Below are 20930 nucleotides of genomic sequence, written 5' to 3' on the forward strand. Positions count from 1 at the left end.
CCGATGCGTGACTGCTTGGCGCGGTAGTTAGCCGCACTGTTGGCTGCGTCGTCCAGTCTGCTTACAGTGCACAGCAATTCACTGATACCGCCGCAGATCATGGAGGCACGGAAAAGTCACGGCGGCCATGGTTTAAACCGACATATTATCCGGATGTGGGCACGCTGGCTGTTCAAATTATCCGGCAAAATTTGCATGCAAACTGTTGGGACCGCCGAAAACCTTACGCGGAATTTCGAATAATCTGAGTTCGAATTAACGAGGTTTCACTGTATTTACACGATGTATTTACAAGGCTTATATAAACAGCAGCCGAGAATCCCGAGAGGCTCTTGCCACTTCGATGTCTTCAATGTCGACGACCTTGTCCTCTTTTTCCCAATATAACATGACCCCCGGCAGAAAAAGCACCGTTCCGGTGCTTCAGACGGGGCCGTCGGTAAAGCTATAGTAAGGCTTAGGCTGAGAGCTGTGTACGATGTCAGGTGATGTGGAACTGGGTTGCACGACGGAGGTCTCGGGGATTAGCTGGCAAGTGACATTGGTCACTTGACGTAGAACACGGTAAGGGTCTTTGTAGCTCGGAAGGAGTTTTTCGGAGAGCCCCACTCGGTGGCAACGGGACCAACGTAGCACATAGAGAGCCTGGTGAAAAATATGTGTCCCGATGGCGGCGATTGCTAAGCGTGCTGTTGAGATTCCTGCAATGCCAACAGATGAGTACAGGCAAGCTGGTGCGCATGGTCAGCGTGAGCAATGGCGTTGTGGCCATACTTGGTCCTTGAATCCTGTATCAAGGAGAGGGAAGTGTCCAATGGTAATACAGGGTCACGACCGAAGCATAAGTAAAAGGGGAATACCCAGCAGCTCCACCAAAATGTCACGGGTACAAAACTACTTACGCTATCAAGGCAGAAAGCTGGGCTAGTTGGTGTGTCATCATTATTCAAAAGACTAGCGCAAAATAGCAGGGACAAATAGCAGGGACTGCATTGTTGGGGTCGTATACCGCGTACCTCTCTCATGCGGTAGATGCTACGTGGGGCAGACTGGCCGCTGCCTAAATGAACGGCTACGAGAGCACCGAACGCTGGTAGATTCATTAGCGGGGGCGGCCATTTGGCCATGCACTGTAAGCGATGCGGGTGCGTGCCGGCGTTTGACACCACGTGTGTGCTTGGTAGGGGAGGCACAAGGTGGGGGTGCGAGATTTGCGAGGCATATCACATTGACAGGGAAGGTGATAACTGTGTCGGCACGGTTTCACTTGCCTTGTCCAAAAAAGAAAAAATGTACTTACAGAACAGTCTTCCACATTTTGATTAGAATGTGATTGTACTGTTTTAACACTGTGTGCGCATGCACCAACGAAATGTATATATGTACCTTCGCTCGCAGTAAAAACCAGTTGATGTTTAGCGCTCGTCCTGTCCTCTTCTCTGTCTTTGTACCTGCTATTTTGCGCTAGTCTTTTGAATAATGATACTTATGCTATGTATTTGCAGCTGTATTTGCAAGGCGTAGTAGGCTGTACGGAGCGGCAGCCATTCAGCCGCTTCAAATACCGTTCTCGTTTCTTGTGCAGATTCTGGCGTTCCTCTGCATGTGGCAGCCCTTAGATTCCTTTTACGAAGCTATCGTCGTGCTTTTATCACCATGTTACGTCAGAGGTCAACACTACAGCGGAAACACGACGTCATCAACCCTTGACACGGCATACATCATGCCTCGCTTTGGCTGGGCATTCCCATCGCCTACGACGCCAGTCAGCCAGGCGTACTTAACAGCGACGCTTTCATCAGGCCACTTCAGTGGGCTGGATGGAGAAAATCCGTTCTAGTTTCTTGTACAGATTGGTAAATGCCCGTCGTTGCACGCCAAGTGATCCAGTAATATCTGTCTGCAGCTCTTTCCAGGCCCACTGGGGATTCTTGGTGATTTCTTTGAGTGGATATATGTTGTTAAATTGCTCATGTTAACTGGGGATGTGGAACAGATCCTTAGTCCTGAAAAGGAGATTCTAGATGCCATTGCCACCCTGTCAGCTAAAACTGACGCATGCCATACCGACGTAATACGGATGCTATTAATAATAATAGGAATACACTAATCGCGTGCTTGGGGTTTTACGGCATAATTTATCGTCGGCAACTGCAGCTGTCAAGTTACTTCTGTACAAATCCTTAGTGAGGCCTAAACTTGAATATGCATGCTCCATTTTCGGCCCTTATACTCTAAAGCTAAAAAATACCATTGAATCCATTCAAGACCGAGCTGCTCGTTTTATTCTTTCCAAATTATTCTCGTGTCTTGTCAATGAAACTAACCCTTGGCTTGCCTAACCTAGAGTTACGTCGTAAATACTTTCGCCTATGCCTTTTTCATAAGATTTATTACACTAATGAAACACTTAAGGATGAACTAATCTCCCCGCCATCATACATATTGCCACGCACGGATCATCGTTTTGAGGTTGAAGTTCCAACTTGTCGCACCAATGTTTATTTTGATTCCTTTTTACCAAGAACGATGAATGACCGGAACCACCTCCCTGCCTCCATCACTGCCATTTCTGACGCCACAAACTTAAGAATATTGCCAACGAATTTATTTGTAATAATCTCCACTCTTCTCTGTAATGCCTCTGGGCCTTGAGAGTATGACAATCAAGTTTGACAATCAAGTATGACAATCAAGTTTTCTTATGAGCTCCATAAACAGCCTGTATTAGAAGTTTCCCAATATAAGTACTTAGGCGTGACTAACTAATAAGCTTGCTTGGTCAGAGCATATATTGGACATTTCTTCATCAGCCCTGTGGTTCCTTAAAAGAAAACTTAAACATGCTCCAGTTAGTACCAAGACGTTAGCTTACAATACATGTATTCGGTCAAAACTAGAGTATGCTACTGAAGTTTAGGATCCTCATTATAAGAAGTATGTTATGCAAGTCGAAAGAGTCCAAAAAAAGGGCAATAAGATTTATTTTTGATGGACACAGAAGGCACGATTCTCCATCTTTATTGATGCAGAAGTACGATGTACCGACTCTCAAGGTTCGCCGGAAAATTAGTCGTCTTGGCTTTCTTCACAACCGTCTTGCAGGGAAAACTAAATTAATACTTCCCAATTGCATAAAACCTATAGCTACAAGGACAACTAAACACAGCCATGAATACTCTTTATCGGCAATTTTCGCGAGAACGAACGCACACAAGTACGCTTTTTTCCCCCAAACAGTGTCGGAATGGAATTCCTTGCCCCGACAGATTTTTGAATCCGCCGACTTTATGAAGGTGCTCGAGTCTCATATTGTAAACTTTGATGGTTGAACTTTGTTACGGTCTTCGTGTTCTGTTGATTTTTACTGTTGTTGAGATTTGTTTCATTGTATGTATCCTTTGTAGCCCCTCCTGCTAGAGCCAAATTACTGGCATGCAGTATTGTGTAAATAAATAAATAAATAAATAAATAAATAAAAACAGCAGCTGAGAATCCCGAGAGGCTGTTGCCACTTCGTCGTTTTCACTGTCGACGACCTCGTCCTCTTTTTCCCACCGTAACAATATTTCTACTATATTGCTTCAGCTCAACAATCTCCTGCCTAGCTTCCCGCAGGCCCTTCCGCAGTTCTGCATTTTCATTGCGGCACTAATCCCAGATTTTACTGCGTCTATTTCTTTGTGGAAAGCCTCAACGTCAGTTCTAAAGTGCTCAAACTTCTCGTTCATGAAGCTAACAGCATCTCGAACACCTCCAAGTTCAGCAAATATTCTAGTGCTCGAGGAAGTGTCCTTTGAAATTTCACCTTTCACTTCAGTTGAAGACACATAGAGTCTCCCCACTTGATCAGCTAAAAACTTAGCGACCTGTTTATCGCTGTTTGGTTGCTTCTTAGTCAGGGCCTGTGCAACATTGCCTATGCCACCAGAGTTCTTATCCGCCATGGTTTTAGACACATGAAATAAAATTCCATAAAGATGCTGTTATGTACACAAAGTAAGAGGCGCACAGTTCAAACAACTTAAAAAAGAAACACTGGTTTGACTACAACGCCCAATAAAAACTCAGCAGCAGCAGCAGCAGCGACAGACTTAGTGGTGCATACGACATCATTATAAAAGTCGACTACCTGCAAAATGCGCGAACAGTAGGTTAGGATGCGTCCTTTCGTTGCCGCCGCTACTGCCCGAGTGAAGCCAGTTCCAAAAAGAGAACGCCCCCAGAACCGACTTGATAACAAGCTTGAAACTGCAGCGGGCTCAGGTAGATGGCGGTTTCGGCAACGCCATCCAGGTCACTTTTCTCGATGATATGCCAGTATCTGTAGAGAGTGCAGACAGTAGGTTAGGATGCATCCTTTCGTCGCCGCTGCTGCTGCCTGAGCAAGGATAAACAGCGAATATCTCGGCTACCTTCGATTTGCAGATGACATTGTCTTGTTCAGCAACACTGGAGACGAGTTACAACAAATGATTGAGGACCTTAACAGAGAGAGTGTAAGAGTGGGGTTGAAGATTAATATGCGGAAGACAAAGATAATGATGAATAGATTGGCAAGGGAACAAGAGTTCAGGATCGCCAGTCAGCCTATAGAGTCTGTGAAGGAGTTCGTTTACTTAGGTCAACTAATCATAGGGAACTCTGATCATGAGAAGAAAATTCACAGATGAATAAAAGTGAGTTGAATAGCATACGGCAGACATTGTCAGCTCCTGACTATCAGCTCCTGACAATTATCATTGAAAAGGAAGGTGCACAATCAGTGCATTTTACCGGTGCTGACATGTGGGGCAGAGACTTGGAGACTGACAAAGAAGCTTGAGAACAAGTTAAGGACCGCGCAAAGAGCGATGGAATGAAGAATGGTAGGCATAACGTTAAGAGACAGAAAGAGAGGGGTTTCGATCAGGGAGCAAACGGGTATAGCGGATATTCTAATTGATGGTAAGAGAAAAAGAAATGGAGCTTGGTAGGTCATGTAATGCGCAGGTTAGACAACCGTTGGACCATTAGGGTTACAGAATAGATACCAAGAGAAGGGAAACTGGTATTTTCTTGTTTTCTTGCTTTTTGTTTTTGTCAGAAGAAGGACCACACATGACCTAGGTTGCTATATACGCTGTTATTGGTCCTTTCTCGACATATTCCGCCACCTTTACGTTGGTGCCTTATTGATTAAGTAAGGTAATAAATATTAAATAATTGCTTGTTGGTAGTTAAAGAGAAAGAAAAGCTGAACTAGCATTGATAAAAAATCAGCAGCATGTTACAGCTTCGTAAAGCGTGAGGGTGAAAGCCTGCTGTACATGTAGTAATGCATTAAGTTATCGATCGGAGGGGTCAGATCTTGCAAAGCATGACAAGACGCAGTGTGGAGTAAATGTAGGTTGACCTCCTCAATGACACATGCGAGCACCTATGCTTTACCTAAAGCTTATTTCAGCCATTGAATATTCAGCCATTGAATTTCTTGCCTACACAGGTATGAGCCATTCCTTATATTCTTTTTTTTGGGGGGGGGGGTATGAGCCATTGCAACAAGCCACTTAAGGCTCTTACCTTTAAAAGCCTGCCAACATAGAGTGGGTGTTGTTAGATTTAGTTGGCACATTCAGGATGTAACCTAGTGGTGGTTTCTGAGAAACCTGTATGGGTTTCCTTTTTAGCTTCATGGTACACTCGGGTGAATGACAATTTTTCCCTGTCATGAATTTTGCTTGCCTAGCGGGCTTTTGCAGAACTGATTTGCTGTGACCTAATAGTGTTCTGCAAAGTCAAACACCTTTTTTTCATCTGTCTCTATTTTACTGATATTGACCGTTACCAAGCTGCTCCAGGACATGTATTTACGCTCCATAATGGACAATTAATGCACCACATCTGTTCCAAATTGCCAAATTTGCTGCTCCAAAAATTCCTTGGCCGCTTTCAACCCCGCTATCGGCGACCAATCGCCCTGACCTTCGTCCATGCTTTTGTACTTTGCAAAAATATTCGCCGCTTTTGTTGCCATTCTCTCTGTCCACATTGCATTATAATTTCCTGTTGACTCGGACGAATCTTGTATCGGCCCAGCTGATGTGTCGCCATTTGGGGAAGTAGTGGCATTCGGGTGCAGTGTGTGTTGTCTTCGCATCGAGCCAACGTCAGGGAGCGCTCGCAGTGACAAAGCCTGCTACTGCATCAGCCGGGGTGGCCTGTCCATGCCGCACTCGGCACTCCTTTTGCACTGAAAACCACATGAAACGCTCGCTTGGGCAGCTTTGAGCGTGAAGGCGTCAACGGTGCACGCAACATGGGGCACTGTGCACACCTCTACACTGAATACATCAAATATATGAAAAATCGAGTAGTAGGTATTCGATTTGCAAATTGAATTATTCCAGCGTTGAATATTTGTCTGGATTCAATAATATATGAGTATACTTTCATTACTGTAGAAATTGTATTCTGTCTAAAGAGGCACCCAATGTCTTGCACAGATCCTGGACGGTGTGAGCCTGCAAAATCTGGAGGTGCTGCGAAATCCATCTGGTGGTACCGAGGGAACCCTGCTGGCAACCATGGACTTCTGCTGCACGCCATTTGGTGCGTTGCTCGTTTGTGCCACTCGTTGGTGGGTGGTTTGTAATGTGGCTTCCTGCCAAAGCAGGGACACTTGACATTTGGCTGCTGTGTTATTGCTCACCATAGCAGCTACTAAATGTCAGCATTCTGAATATGTAAGTGAAAAAATTGGGAAAATTTGCGACAGGCCTTATACTGCTGCTTTTGCGTGCTTTAAAAAAAAAAGGAGAAATGTGGGCTGCTTCACAGTGCTGAGCACACCTTCTGTGGTTTTAGGAGAAATAACGCAATATTGAAAGCATTTTCTAGGTTTTTTGAAGACCTGCAAATATGCTGTAGAGTGTGTGAGCATTTCCTATGGGCCTAAAAACTGCAGCTTTCTCAAAATCATTTAAACATAGCGCACAGGTGCATTCTTTCTTTACTGCTGTTTTTCAGGCAAGCGGCTGTTTCAGCAGTGGCTGTGCTCGCCTCCATGCCAAGTGCAGGTGATTGAGGATCGGCAGCGGGCAGTCAACGACCTGCTGCGCTTCCCTCATGAGGTTCAGCAGACACGTGAGCTACTGCGCTCATTGCCAGACCTCGAAAGGCTGCTTGCCAGGTGATTTCATCATCACTGGGGCAATTCGGTGGCTGCTCGCTAGCATGGCGCAGTGTATTACGTTGAAGTATGTTTTAATGCAATTGGCTTTTTTTTTCACAATCCTCCATGCATTTTCCTCTGTATGTCTTTCCAACCATTCGCCACGATGGTACGCCTCAGCCGGAGGGAGCCTGTTCGGCAGCACCCGTGTAATATGTTACGCTGCCCATACACGGTTGGAGCGGTTCTGCCCTCGCACGACGTATTAGCACTCATGGGGCTGCCCTTTGTTACACTGAGAGTTTAAGGGGGGACGCGGGCATCAACTCGGGAAAAACGACCAAAAAACCACTTTTTAGAAAGTTGCAGATTTCGAATCTTTGACCCCTTTTCTATGATATTTTCAAGTATTTCCGCTGAAAACGACTGCTAAGTACCATAAATAAATCTATACGTAAGGCAATACAGCGAAAATTTCGTGAAAATCGGTGGAAAAGTCGCGGTTTTCGAGCGTCCCTAGCTCCGGAACGGCAGTACGCGGCGCGGCCATGCTGGTACCGTTGAAGAGCGTGCTTCTTCGCCTTTTGACTCCTCCCTTTCATTTCCTGATAGAGAGAAGAGCAAGCATAAAAAAACAAAAAGTCTGAAGGTCGCGTAGCAGCCTGTCACGGCCGCCGATTGGCTTGCTTCGTCACGTGCGTTCTATGAGGCGCCCCATTGGCCGAGTCTGGAAGCGAGCTGCTGCGGCGTCTGCTTCTCCCGTTTCTCCGCGCGCTGGCCGCTGCCTCTTTGTATACGCGTTGGATGCTCGGGGCACGCCGCCGCTTCATCGCTTTATTCGGATTTGAGTTTTTTATTTCATTTTCTGGCTTCGAGCATGGCTGGGCGGACGTGGACGACGAAATTCGCTACCAAGCACCGCTTCGGCAGCCGCAAGCGCAAGCCACCGAACATCCGAACGATAAGTAGGCCTAGCGGAGATGTGTCCGCGCACGAGCTTGCAAGAGAGACTGTCGACGCATTGCCGGGCAGTTCGCGGGCTGTTACAGCCTTGTGTTCCAGTGGTGGCAATACCGAACTGATAACGACCTTTCCCGATGCTTTCGTGCCTTCGACGTCCTGTGAATGCTCCGCGACGTACCCCGATTGTGCCGCCGCCGTCACCGAGATGAACGACGAAAGTGCGGCCCAAGCGCGTGCGTCTGCCGGCCGTGAAGACGAACCGTGCATCAGCAACGGCCGCACCATACAGTCACATCTTGAGCCACAATTCATCTTGTCGGAGGAGTTGAAAACGACCGCTGCCACTGTCCGCGCGTCACTTGGTTCTGTGCCGGCAACCGAACGCAAGATGGGGTTGACGGCTGGAGGAGCATGCTCGGTGGCGACGGACTCGAGCGAGTTTTTGCTTGTGCAAGTTGCCGCTGTGAATGCGCTTCTCAGCAAAACACCGTGCCATCAGTGCTTCCAGCCGGGGATAGCGGTAGTGCCGGAAACCAGGCTTGGCCTTGCCGTGAAGATGGTTTTACGTTGCTCAGCATGCGGTGCTTCGGAAACACAGTGGTCGTCACCAAGAGAAGAAGGAAGCCGGGCCTTTGAGGTGAACCTGAGGTCCATGCAAGCAATCAAGAGCATAGGGAAAGGTGCCACTGCCCCATACAGACTTTTGGTCTGTGATGAACGTTTCGTACAGGGGGCTTCATCAAAAGACATTTCAGGGGCACCTGAAAGCCAAATTCAGGTCTGCTGCAAGCAAAACTGCAACAAACGTGTGCGCTGATGCTGTAACAGCTGTCAAAAGAGTCTACAACGAAATGGACCCAACATTCCATAAGAACATCACAGTCATTTATGATGGCACGTGGATGACCCGGGGTCATAGTAGCCACATTGGTGTAGGGGCTGTGATTGAATTTTACAGTGGCTTGGTGCTGGACTTTGTAGTCCTCTCGAACTACTGCCATGGGTGCATGTTGGGGCCAAAGCCAGGTGACAGTGACTATGATGTGTGGAGGCAGGCACATCAATGCCAGAAGAACACGGACGTGAAATCCAACAGGATGGAGGTGGAGGCGGCACTTGAGCTCTTTCGTCGCTCCTTGACAAAGAATGATCTGCGTTACACCAATATTGTGTGCGATGGGGACAGCCGGACGTACTTGGCGCTTTGTGAGGACCAAACCTACGGGTTTATCCAGTTCTCTAAAGAGGACTGTGTAAATCACATTGAAAAAAGGATGGGGACAAACTTGCGCACTTTGGTCACTAAGAGCAGTAGAGACCAACCACTTGGTGGCCGAGGGGGCCTGACACAAGACCTCGTAAAGAGGCTGACAAGCTATTACGGAATGGCCTCGAGAGGGAGCGAGGATGTGAAGGACATGGAGAGAGCAGTCATGGCAACGTTTCATCACGTCACCTCTACAGATGAAGAACCGCACCACGAGCTCTGTCCTGCGGGCCCGACAAGTTGGTGTAGGCATCGAGCAGCAGAAGCAAAAGAGGAACCACAGCCTGCTCACAAGTACAGGTTGAAACCACATGTAGCTGAGGCCATGTTTTCCAGCGTCTCTCTGAGCCTCAGTTGCTGGAACGTTGCAAAGGAAAAAAAACTCAAAATGCAGCAGAAAGCCTGCACTCCGTGATTTGGTCAATCATGCCAAAGGATAAAAATGCTTCCCTGATTGCTGTAGAGACAGCCGTAAGTGAGGCAGTGTGTCGCTTCAACAGTGGCACCCTTTGAGCTTATACGGAGTTTTGCACCTCGCTTGGCGTGAAACCTGCTGGACATGGGCTCCGTCGAGCGGCCGAGAAAGATGCCTTGCGCAGGAAGAGGGCACAGAAAGCCCATGAAGGAAAGCATAGAAGATTCAAGAAGCCGAGAGATGAACCTGACACCTGCAACTACAAGGCCGGTTCTTTCTAGTCGAATAAACATGGCCCAAAACTTCAAACACCTTTTTCTCAAAACTTTTTTCTACCACCAAGGTCAACTTGGAAAGCCAATATCTGAGCAACCATTATGAATAATTCTACACTGTTTGTTTTGTTACGCTCATTGTGCATCACTGCACACAATGACATGTCTTGTTTTCAAAATAGTTGCTTCAATAATTTGTTATCTTTTGTTTTCACAGTCGAGATTTTCATGCAGCTGGAGTAGCTGCCAAAGAATAAGAATATAAAAACATTCTGTTAGGTAAAAAAAATTACAGGAATGTCACTGTGTGGAGAATACATGTAGGAGTGCTATCAATGTTTGCTTGAACTCCTAGCATCAATATACAGGTGTGCAGGCATTTTGCAAAAATGAACAGCTTTTGTAAACAAATTTTCGTAAACAAAAAAGTACTTGAGATATTGCAGCCATATTTTCACAGTTTTGTTTATGTGATATTATTAACACCTGTGCAAAATTTCATCAGAATCGGCTGGTAAATAAAAAAGTTAGTTTTGATCCCCATATCTCCCCTTAACGGGGTCGTAAAAATGGGATGATTTGCTTCTTTCTGATTTTGCAACTATTTATGGCATGCTTGTTAGAGCGGGGGTGCAGGGTCCAGATGTCCTGATCCCCCTCCCAACTGTTTGTTGTGGCGACACTAAAATTTTCTCCCGCCCTCCCGGAGGTTCAAACATGCTTAAATATATTGTTAGAGAGTGACAAATACTGAAATTTGCCATGTGCGAACTGTTTACCTAAAATAAAACAATTCCAGCAGAACCCATCTCGTGACGAATGTCGCCATTAATGTCATTAGCATTGAAGCTGTGTAGCAATAGCACACCTCGCATTACTACCACCACCACCGAATAAATGTGTTGTACTGTGTAAGGTGTCGTGTATGCATGCAGTGGAGTTTCCATCGAACACGCTGCGCTGTCTAGTGGCACCGTCGTGAAATGTTGATGTGGTTCCAGTGGGAATTCAGACAAAATTGTCTCAATATTAGGTATCGAATATTCGATATATTTCGTGTAAAATACCTGCAAAGCCTCTTGTGCTCGGTGGCATCCATGCGATCGTTTCACTTCGTTTTCGTTGTAAAAGGAGTGCGAAGAGCATCGCGGGCAGGCCACCCTGGCTGATGTGGTAGTGGACTGTGTCGCTTCAAGTACCCAAAGTTCCAATGTTATCGTATATTATATTTTAAATATTCATATTCAATTTGAAAAATGCATATTTGAAGATGTTTGAATATGTGGTTGTGTACAAATATTCGAATCAAATCGAATTTATTGCTGGCTGTGCGGGAGCAAATACGGTTTTAAGCATTTGTTTCTATCCAGTCTGAGAATATTGAGGCAATATTGGGCTTGATATTGTGACGATTTCGTGCTGCTAGTGTAATTTCGCCTGTGAAGCACGCTTAGCCACTAAACAGTATGGGAACTCCGGCACCGTAGCCAGCAGTCGAAGAAGGTGAGAACAAACTGACCAGTGAGTGCGAGCGGTGGTGCGACACGTAGGGCACAGTGGATGCGCCAAGGACACGTCATCTCCCTTCGAAAATGTCTTGTGGTCTGATAGCGTCTTATGGTCGAGGCATGGCATATCAATAATGATGGAATTGCGTGCGTGAGTCAGTCAACCTTCGATTACCTTACATAAGGAAGAGATCAATTGTATTAACAGTTATGTCCCACGTAGGCCGGCACGTATACCCAATTGACATGTGGTGCTACCATTCCAGAGCATGCGCAGATGAGTTTTGTGTCTTCTTTCTTTTTTCACTTCAGTGCTTCCTTCAGTTGATAGTTGGCGTTCGTGTTGTCCACTTGTCTTCATGTCTGCATGCCTAACCCCTTTTTTTCATTGCGAATCTTTACCTACTAGCTCAGCTTTCTGTCATTCCAAGACAGCAATAATGTGCTGCTGGAGAGTGGCGACGACAAACATAAATAAATCTCCATTCTGTGAGGGTAAAGTTCGCTGGTTTCATCTTACTTTTTTTTTCTTCTTTTTTCTCTTTTGCCAGAGTCGGAGGCATGCCTCATATATCATGCTAAAAAGACGGGTGCGCATTCTGTTTCTACTTTCCTTAGGAGCTCTAACATCATTTTTATGTTAGTTTTCTACTTTGAATCATAAAAAGGGTGTGCGTGTTCGATTAGAGATCATATTCGAATCAAGGCAAATTCTGCCATGAATCAGCAGTGTGCTTTGGTGTTTTTTCTTCCTCTTGTTTCATTCAAACCACCGGGTGATTCAACCAATTTCATTGGCTCCATCAAGGTTGAATCAGTGGAAGTTGACTCTAGTAAGTACACTCGAAGCTCCTTATAATGAAGTTGAAGGGGCAGCCGAAATTACTCTGTTATATCCGTTGCTTCAATATATCCATTGTTACCGTTTATTGCAATACTATATGCCCAATGGGCTGCACAATTGTAAACATGGAAATAAGTTGATGGCTTTGCAGACCGCGGAATTGCCACGTGGCTATGCGTGCAATGAATTTGAATAAAAGAACAAAAGTATTGTTCTGCTTGCTGCGCTATACTGTTATACAAAGGTCTGTTATGTTATACAAAGGACTGTTATCGCAGCAAGCAGAACGACGCCATACCAACTAGCTCCAGTTGAAGTATTATTGAACAAAGGAATCTTCGGCGTGTGCAACACGTGACTTAGCACCTGACACAACAGCCTTTAGAGAGCTGCCTTCTGTTCCATTCTGATCGTCTTTCGCACCCGCTTTCCACTTGACTCATCACTGTCGAGCAGCACGGGGCACACAACACAACTGCTCCGCTGTGTGATCGAGGAGGCAAGCGAGGAGCCAAGCCGCACCGGCTTCGCTCGGCCAGCTCGTCCAGCTTGGCCGGCTCGTGGCCTCGGAGATTGCATCGATGCCAGTGCGATCTCCGAGGCCACAGCCGGCTGCTCGCCCGCGTGGCATGTCACAGGGAGAAGTGAATGCACGGCCTGGGCATCACACCCGAGGTTGCACCCCGAAGTTTCTGAGGCAGGGTGTGAGAACGGGTTAGTTGGTGTTCCATGCTGAAGTGACTAGCACACGAGTGGACATGGGGCACAAAAGGGCAACAAGGACAAGCGCGCCAGGCCAGGCCCAGCTACGGCTGTGTGTGCAGTGCGCCGTAGAGAAAGAGACAAGTAAATGCACTAATTTCTCACACCGCTGCACGGCGCATGTGACCTCCAAGATTGTGCCCCGGAGAGATTTCGGAGGCCACGTGCCGCTGCACTTGCCTGCGGCGAAGCGCATGCAACCATCTCTTTACTGCCGCGCGTAGCCTCGCAGGGTGGCACAGCTCGTGCAACCAGGCATGTGTAAGAGAAGGAAGTTCGTGGAGAAGTGCGATAGCAAGCCGATACTTATGCGCAGGTGTGCAGCTACACACGACAGTGAAAAAGACCAGTGTAGCTCAACGACATATTCGACGCTGGGACACTCCCGTGTCCCAGCGTCGTATTGAACTGCCCCGGTGAACGAGGGCCAAACCCCATGGAAAATGATGTAATCGGCGCGCAACGGTCAAGTGTTTTAGGGTTCGGAGACGAATAAGTTCGTTATATTCATTGACGGGACAATTTCACTTCGTTAAAATCAGGTTTTAAATACTTTGATCTCTACGGGGATTTCAAAGAGAACTCTATTTACTTCATCATATGTGTTATTTTGTTATATTCAGTTTCTTTATAACGAGGTTCAAGTGTATTTGATTTGCGAATATAATTACATGGTCACTTATTATTTGTTTCTTATTTGCATTTCAAGTATTGCCCCTCTACTATGTTTTTTTTTTTTTTTTAGGAAGCCATGTCATAATCAATGTGACTAATGTTACTGTCGCCATTCACTAGTGCCAGTGTGTTTTTTAAAAGCATTAGGACAGACTGAAAAACCATAGCCTTTCTTGTGCAGGTGCAGACTCTTCATATCTTCTCTTTTTTTCCCTTCATCCCTCAATAGCCAGCTTCTTCACATGTAGCCAACCAAATAAATGAGAGCAGCGCTAGCAAAACTAGTGGGAAAAGCTCACTGCAGGGATTTTTTAGGCTGCCGCTTTGTAGTAGGGGTACTGCAAGTGAAGACAGACACAGACACGTGGGCCCCATCTGTCCCTGTGCTTCACTTGCTGTACTAACTGGGCCGAATTTGTAGCCTTCTGAAATTTGTAGGAGGCATGTTTTTCAGTCTCTATCTCTGAAGTCTGTTTCACATGCAAGCGATGGCATGGCAGTAATTGCAGTGACTGAGAGGAACCGCGGCTCACAGTTGCCGCTTCGTTTCACATGCTCAGTGTTGGCGCTATTCGTGCCACTGTGATGCACAGTGTTGCTTGCGGAAAGCATCTGTGAGCCGCAGGCTTCGGTGGCCTTCAAGAGCTGTGCCTTGCTACACATTTCCATGTTTTTTTGGGCTTGAGCTCTAGGTTTATGGTGAAATTTCGCATTTCTGTACCTTGCATAAAATAAAGATACTTTGTGACGAACTGCTACTACAACATTTTAAATCGCATTTCTTTCTCTTTTAGCCCTTTATAGGTGACAGCTTAAAAGTCTTACGAAGTACACGCACTCAGAATTAGCCATATGGAACCAAATGAATGGGTTCGTTCGTACTTCCGCAACTTGTGCTTGAAAAACGTGCGCGCCTGTGAACAGCTCTTTTTTTTTTTTTTTTCCAAATGCCACAAGGCATTTGGCCGCTGTCTCGGCCACCTGGATCCAAGAGGCCTCTAGGCATTCAAGTAGAAAGGCGGCTGCCCGTGCAGAGTGCAGGGTACATGACCTTTTAACTGGAGAAAGAAAACCAAACAAAACTGCAAACATGCTAGCTCAGAGTTGTAAAAAAAAAAGAAACACACACATACAGAAGAAATCAACCTGAGCTACAAACGAAAAGTGTAAAGTGCCGTTTCGTCCTGTCTATCTGCACCAGTATGGGGGCCATCATCGGAGGGAAAAAAGAGGCAATTGGTTTCATAGAAGGGAACTCGAAAACGACATATGAAAACGAGCAACACTTCTGAGGCACCAACGGACCTGACCGATTTGAGCGATGTCGATTTTTTAGTTTATAGAAGTATGTGTCACTTGCGATGACAGGCACCTTCAGTTTTAGTTTGTATTTCTTCCCAAAGATTCCTCCTCTCATCTTTGCTGCGAAAATCCTTCATTTTACCATCCCTTACAAGTGTACAGTGCACAACTTGAGTGATGAACTGCTCATTGAACACAGCGCGAGACATAGCCAACTAGCAGCAGACTTTGTCTGCTAGAAACGTCATCTACTAGGACTGTCTGCTCAAGCAGGCAAGTTCCTTGCACCACCTGTGCTTTGGCCACGGCTTGTCCACGTGACCTTCACATTACTGCTCATGGTCGCTCCACCATTGGTTAACCCCCCCCTGCAGGGGCGTCTGCGTCAGCAGGCATACGTAGTGTTGCGACACAACGTACCCGAGCACACGAGGGTTGGAGCCTCCCACGTTTAACTGTGCATGGCTTAGCCATGTCCGGGGAAAAGGCGATCCTGGGGGTTGAGCTCATGCTGAGTGTTAGGACATTTAAGGTCCCTCGGCGGAAGCACCACACCCCTTTGACCTCGGCTTTGCGTAGACGGCACCCCCGGACTGACCCACCCGGTGAAAATCGGTAGTTGCCCTTTCCTGTCTCTCGCTCTCCCTCGAACCTTTATCTTTCTTACACTTTCCATGTTTTCTGTCTCCTACTCATTTCTTATTTCTTCCGATCTTCCAGGCATCAAGGGAGTAGCCTTGTGGGAGTAGCCAACCTAGGTTATGTCATATTTGGTTATAGTGGCAGTGTACAGCTGGTGTTGGCAGGCCCTGTTTAAAGGGATACAGAATAAAAATCGAAGAATATAGAAAAAGCCCCACAATTGCATTCCTAAGACACGATTGCTATAGTATATAGTCATTATTCGGGTTACTTTTGAGCGGATGGCTTTATTTTTGACTCTCTATGAGCGGCCACCGCGTCCCTCACAAAGCGCTCCCAACAACAAGCCGGCGGATCTGACGTCACACCTACCCTCAGCAGCCGCGGAGCTAGCTGGCCGGCTGCGCAGTTTTGTTTTCCTCGCGCTGCGCAGTGCAAAATGCAAAGTTCTAGTGAGAGTGATAGCATGAGCGGAACTTATGACTCCGACTTGGATGAGCGGCCTACTGAATGACCACAAACGATAATGGCGTATACCCACGATCCGTCCGCGTCGTCAAGCGAAATTGACGACAACCCATTGCAACAGTCCCCCTCCGCGGTGCCGAGAGAGTCTGGACCACCAAAGTGGTGTTTACACTGTGCCTTCCGTGTACACGCGTTCGCCTCAAGAGATCAGGGGCGGCATCATAGGTGGAAACCAGATATAAACGCGGTTCCTGCGGCTCGGATCGCAAGCTCGCACCTGTCACGAATGAGTTAGCGAGACGAGAGGCGCACGCCTCATTGACAGTGTAGCATCCGTGGCTGTGCTACGCCCAGCGTGATTCACTCACGCAAACGCTTTGCCATGTTTGGCTTCAACAGAGCGAGGACGCTTATGCCTCAGGCTATGCAATGTCAGGCGACGTAAGGAATTTACTCTGCGTTCTGCGCAAAGCGGCTTGCTCCACCCGCTTGGATGGGTAGCTGCTAGCGCGTAAAACATGAAAGCCACCAATGCACAATACAGGTGCCGTGAGTACACACTGTACAAAAAAAAAAAACAACGTAAAAATCGTTGAGATATTGACGCGTGTAGACCTCCTTGTACCTACGCCATCGGAGCTGGTGTGGCCGGCGGCGTGAGCATAACAGTCGGCTGCCGACTCTCGCGCGGCAGGTGCTTGATGCGCGCAAGTAGCTGTTTTGAGAATAGATGCGATGAAGCAACAGGTGAGGATTGAAGCCAGGCATGTGCAGTGACTGAAACGCGCCTCTGTAAGCAGGGAGCGTCTTGTTATTCACGGAGTGAACGAGTACATGCACAGCAGTTTCAGCGTCCCGTTGTTTCATCGCAGCCGAGCACTCCTTCCCTTGGTGAACACGAGATGGCGCCACCAGTCTCATGTCGGCGAATTTTTTTTCGTGAGCCGTCGCTTCAGACGATGCGGATTTCGATTCATTCTGGCAGAATTGGCCAAACATCTGGCTCAGAACGTCGTACAAACGACAAATTACGGTCAAACGGCACCTGTGGGCAAAACTACAGCCTGAACAAGTACACGAGAAAAAGACTACCGCTGCCTGCCGTTTTCACATGCGCACAGCAGACCCTCGGCATTTTGCAGCGTTGACACGGCTGCTCCACACATCAAACCACAAATCCATGAGATGAAAGACGAAGTTTTCGAACAGCTCACATGAGGAAGCGGTACGAATAGGACGGTCGAACAAAAAAAGCGCGTTGCTGCAAACGTCAACTCGCCCCTTCGCGCGCTCAGTGTGGATGATCGCTCGCAATGGGCCTCGAGGTGGGTAAGCGTGACGTGACATCCGGTTTGCCAGAGCTTTCGGATGAGGCCGGTAGGTGCTGTGATTTGAAAAATATTCACTGAAATAAGTGAATATTCACTTCTCCTCAGAAAGAGTGTGGTTTTGGTCGCTCTCAGTGCGACAGCTATCACTAGAGACAGAAATCTCGGCAACAAAATTTTTATGCACTATCCCTTTAAACACAAATCCTGTTACGTCCCCTTTTTGGGCTCCGTGGTGGGCAGCTGGCACCGCTATTGAAACTTATGTTATGAATGGCTAGCTCTTTCCCCTCCACTCCCTGATCGCCCTCAGAAACAAGGGCACACCGAAGATGTTTTTAAATTTTTTACCAACAGATTACAAGGCTTTCCCCGATTCCACGTCATCCATTCTGACAAACCTGAAAAGACGAGAATTTCACCTTTCCTAGTGTCAAAATGTCTTGCCGAAATACTTGGCACAAGTTACAAGGCATCAAAGATGGCTAGTGGAGATCTCCTTCTGGAACTCTGCGATTCGAAACAACATGAAAGGCTTCCTAACCTAGTTACATTTGGAGAAATTCCAGTCACTATATCTCTGCACCAAACTATGAACACCAGCCATGGTGTTGTCACTGATGATGACCTAATGGAGCTGACAGAAGCTGAACTGATAAAAGGCTGGACCGAGAAGAATGTTACCAATGTCAAGCGAATTGGGCTGAGGCGTGACAGGAAGAAAATGAAGCCAAAGCTTCTAATACTTGCTTTTGGCTCGAACATCATGTTTGAGATAATCGAGGCAGGCTATGTAAACCTACGTGTCAGACCCGATGTCCCAAACCCTCTTCGATGCTTTAAATGCGAGCGTTTCACCCACAGTTCCAGAACTACCGAGGCCGACAAACATGTGCTAAATGTAGTGGCGGAGATCATGCCTCTGAAAATTGTGATAGTGCTCCTCACTTTCTCTACTGTGATGGCGAGCATGCCGCATGCTTACGGTCGTGCCCGTCATGGAAAAAAAAAGAAATCATGACGATAAAGTGAAAGAGAATATTTCATTCAAAGAAGCACGCAGGCAGGTTTCCTACCAGCCCAAGAGCAGCTTTGCCGATGTGGCACAATCGGCAAAGCTGCTCTTGGGCAAGTAGGAAACCCGCCTGCATGCTTCTTTGAATAAAATACACCTAAATCTCGTTATAGCAAAATGGCTTATAACAATAATAGATATAACAAAAGAATTGTAATTCCACTTGAAGGTCCCCGTAGAAACCCATGTGCTTAAAATTTCATCTTAATGAAAAAAGATTCATTGATCAACGGATATAACGAAAAATCTTCCTTCCGAAATCGCACCTAACAAGCCACTTTGTACACAACATATAGATTTCTTAAATTGCTCGACGCGTTGCGGCCCTCCGGTGCAGCAGTTCCAATCTCCCGCGGCGGCCCCTCATCATCCAGCAATGTCCAAGCCAAGCTGGCCAAGCTGCCAAGCCACTCTGTCTGTTTGCGTGCAGCCGAGTGCCACGCGCCTTTGTTTGCATTGTTCCGTACGCGGTCCATCAGTGCTTTTTCCGCCGAGTCGCCAGTTTCACGACAGAGAAATGAATGGCAGCAGCAGCTTGAAGCTAAAATGTAAAGTTATCGCCTTGGATCAGAAAGCAGCCATAATTAGGGCTGTTGCATCAGGCACGAAGAAAACTCAAGTGGCGAAGGAGTTCGGCATTGCGCCGAGTATCCTTTCTACAATCCTCAGCAGCAAAGAAGTCATTGCTGGCGTTGTCGCACGTGGCGTGAAAGGTAGCCGGGGAAAGCTGCGGTCTACTGCCTTTGAAGCCGTGGAACAGGCGCTGTTCAAGTGCTTTTTGAATGCAAGGGCTGCTAATTTGCCTGTGAGTGGGGCACTGCTCCAGAGAACAGCGGGAGACTTTGCTTGCATCATGGGCTGCGACAGCTTCATTGCAAGCGATAGCTGGCTGCAGCATTTTAAGGACCGCCGCGATATCGTTGGCAGGGTTGTCACTGGAGAGTCCCAGGCTGTCGACAATGAAACCGCAACGGCGTGGGTGAAAGCTAACGTTGGTCCTCTCCTTCAAGAGTATGAGGAGAAGGATGTGTTCAACGCTGACGAAATAGCTCTCTTCTACCAAATGTTACCACAGAAGACCCTATCATTAAAAGGTGAGCTCTGTCGCGGCGGGAAGCATAGTAAGGTCTGCGTCACTGTGCTCCTTTGTACAAATATGGACGGCTCAGAGAAGATGCGAGCTTTGGTGATAGGAAAACGCGCGTCACCATGATGCTTTAAAGAGGTGACTTCAGCCGCAGTACTTATCAAGCCGGAAAGCCTGGATGACAAGGGAAAGTTTTTGCGAGATTTCTGTGTGACTGGGACGAGAAGTTGAAGAGGCAGAATCGCAAGATATGCCATTTCTTGGACAACTGTGCTGCCCACCACAGCACTGCTCCGCTGATGAACATCGAACTTCGTTTCTTGCCCCCGAACTGCACGGCAGTGATACAGCCCCTTGATCAAGGCGTGATAATGTCATTTAAGGCTGGATACCGGATGCGGATGATAGACGGACTTGTGTTAAACATGCAGTTGAACCGCGGCACGAAGGTTGATTTGTATATGGCAATAGAGATGCAATAGGATGGATGTGACAGCCAGCACCATCACCAACTGCTTTCGACGTGCATCATTTGCTGCCAACGAAAGCGACCCTGACACCGACGACTCAATGGACCGTATAGCCTTAACCAGTGGTGCCGCTGTATCAGACGAAGGTTTAGCATCACGGAGGGAGCTCCACAATGCTGGTGTCATGTGTGAAAGTGAAACCTTCTGCGACTACATGAGTATAGATGCCGACGTTCTCGCAATGGAGGAGCTGACAGATGATGACTTTGTGCTTGCTGCCCAGGAGCATGAAGGAAGCGACGATGAAGGTACCGCAGGGGCAACAACACTCAGCCCTTTGCTTACGACGTACTGGCATCGTCCCAGGCGCTGGACGCAGTGGACCTGCTGCACCGCTACTTCGGCAGCCATGAAGACTCTGCAGATGAGCTTGAGATAGCTGCTGCTGCCGAAAAGGCCACCTTTCGGTTAACGAAGACACAGCAGCGAAGCATAACTGATTATTTTGCGCCGTCAACACGAAGGTTCGCGCCATTGACATGGAAGGCAATAAAATGAGTTCTTATGTGTTTGATTCCAGTTTCTCCCTGTGTGCGATATAGGTAAGGACGATTAGCACTTGCTGTGGACGCAGCCACTCGGCCACGACGGAAGCTGATACCTTGGCGATGGCTTAGCTGTAGTAAGTGCATGCTC

General features: G+C 47.2%; 1 protein-coding gene and 1 pseudogene across 1 annotated transcript in view; both read left to right on the plus strand.

Moving 5' to 3' along the window:
• Nucleotides 1-20930, plus strand: part of LOC135918083 (DNA mismatch repair protein Msh6-like) — a 564077-nt gene that overhangs the window by 347042 nt on the left and 196105 nt on the right. The window contains exons 18-19 of the mRNA XM_065451744.2: nt 6486-6591; nt 7009-7171. Coding sequence (XP_065307816.2) covers nt 6486-6591; nt 7009-7171 — 269 coding nt within the window. The remainder of the gene's footprint in view (nt 1-6485; nt 6592-7008; nt 7172-20930) is intronic.
• LOC139057666 (uncharacterized) lies at nt 7929-10312 on the plus strand (annotated as a pseudogene).

Source organism: Dermacentor albipictus, chromosome 3 (genome assembly GCF_038994185.2).
Source record: "Dermacentor albipictus isolate Rhodes 1998 colony chromosome 3, USDA_Dalb.pri_finalv2, whole genome shotgun sequence".
In the NCBI taxonomy this organism is placed as follows: Eukaryota; Metazoa; Arthropoda; class Arachnida; order Ixodida; family Ixodidae; genus Dermacentor; species Dermacentor albipictus.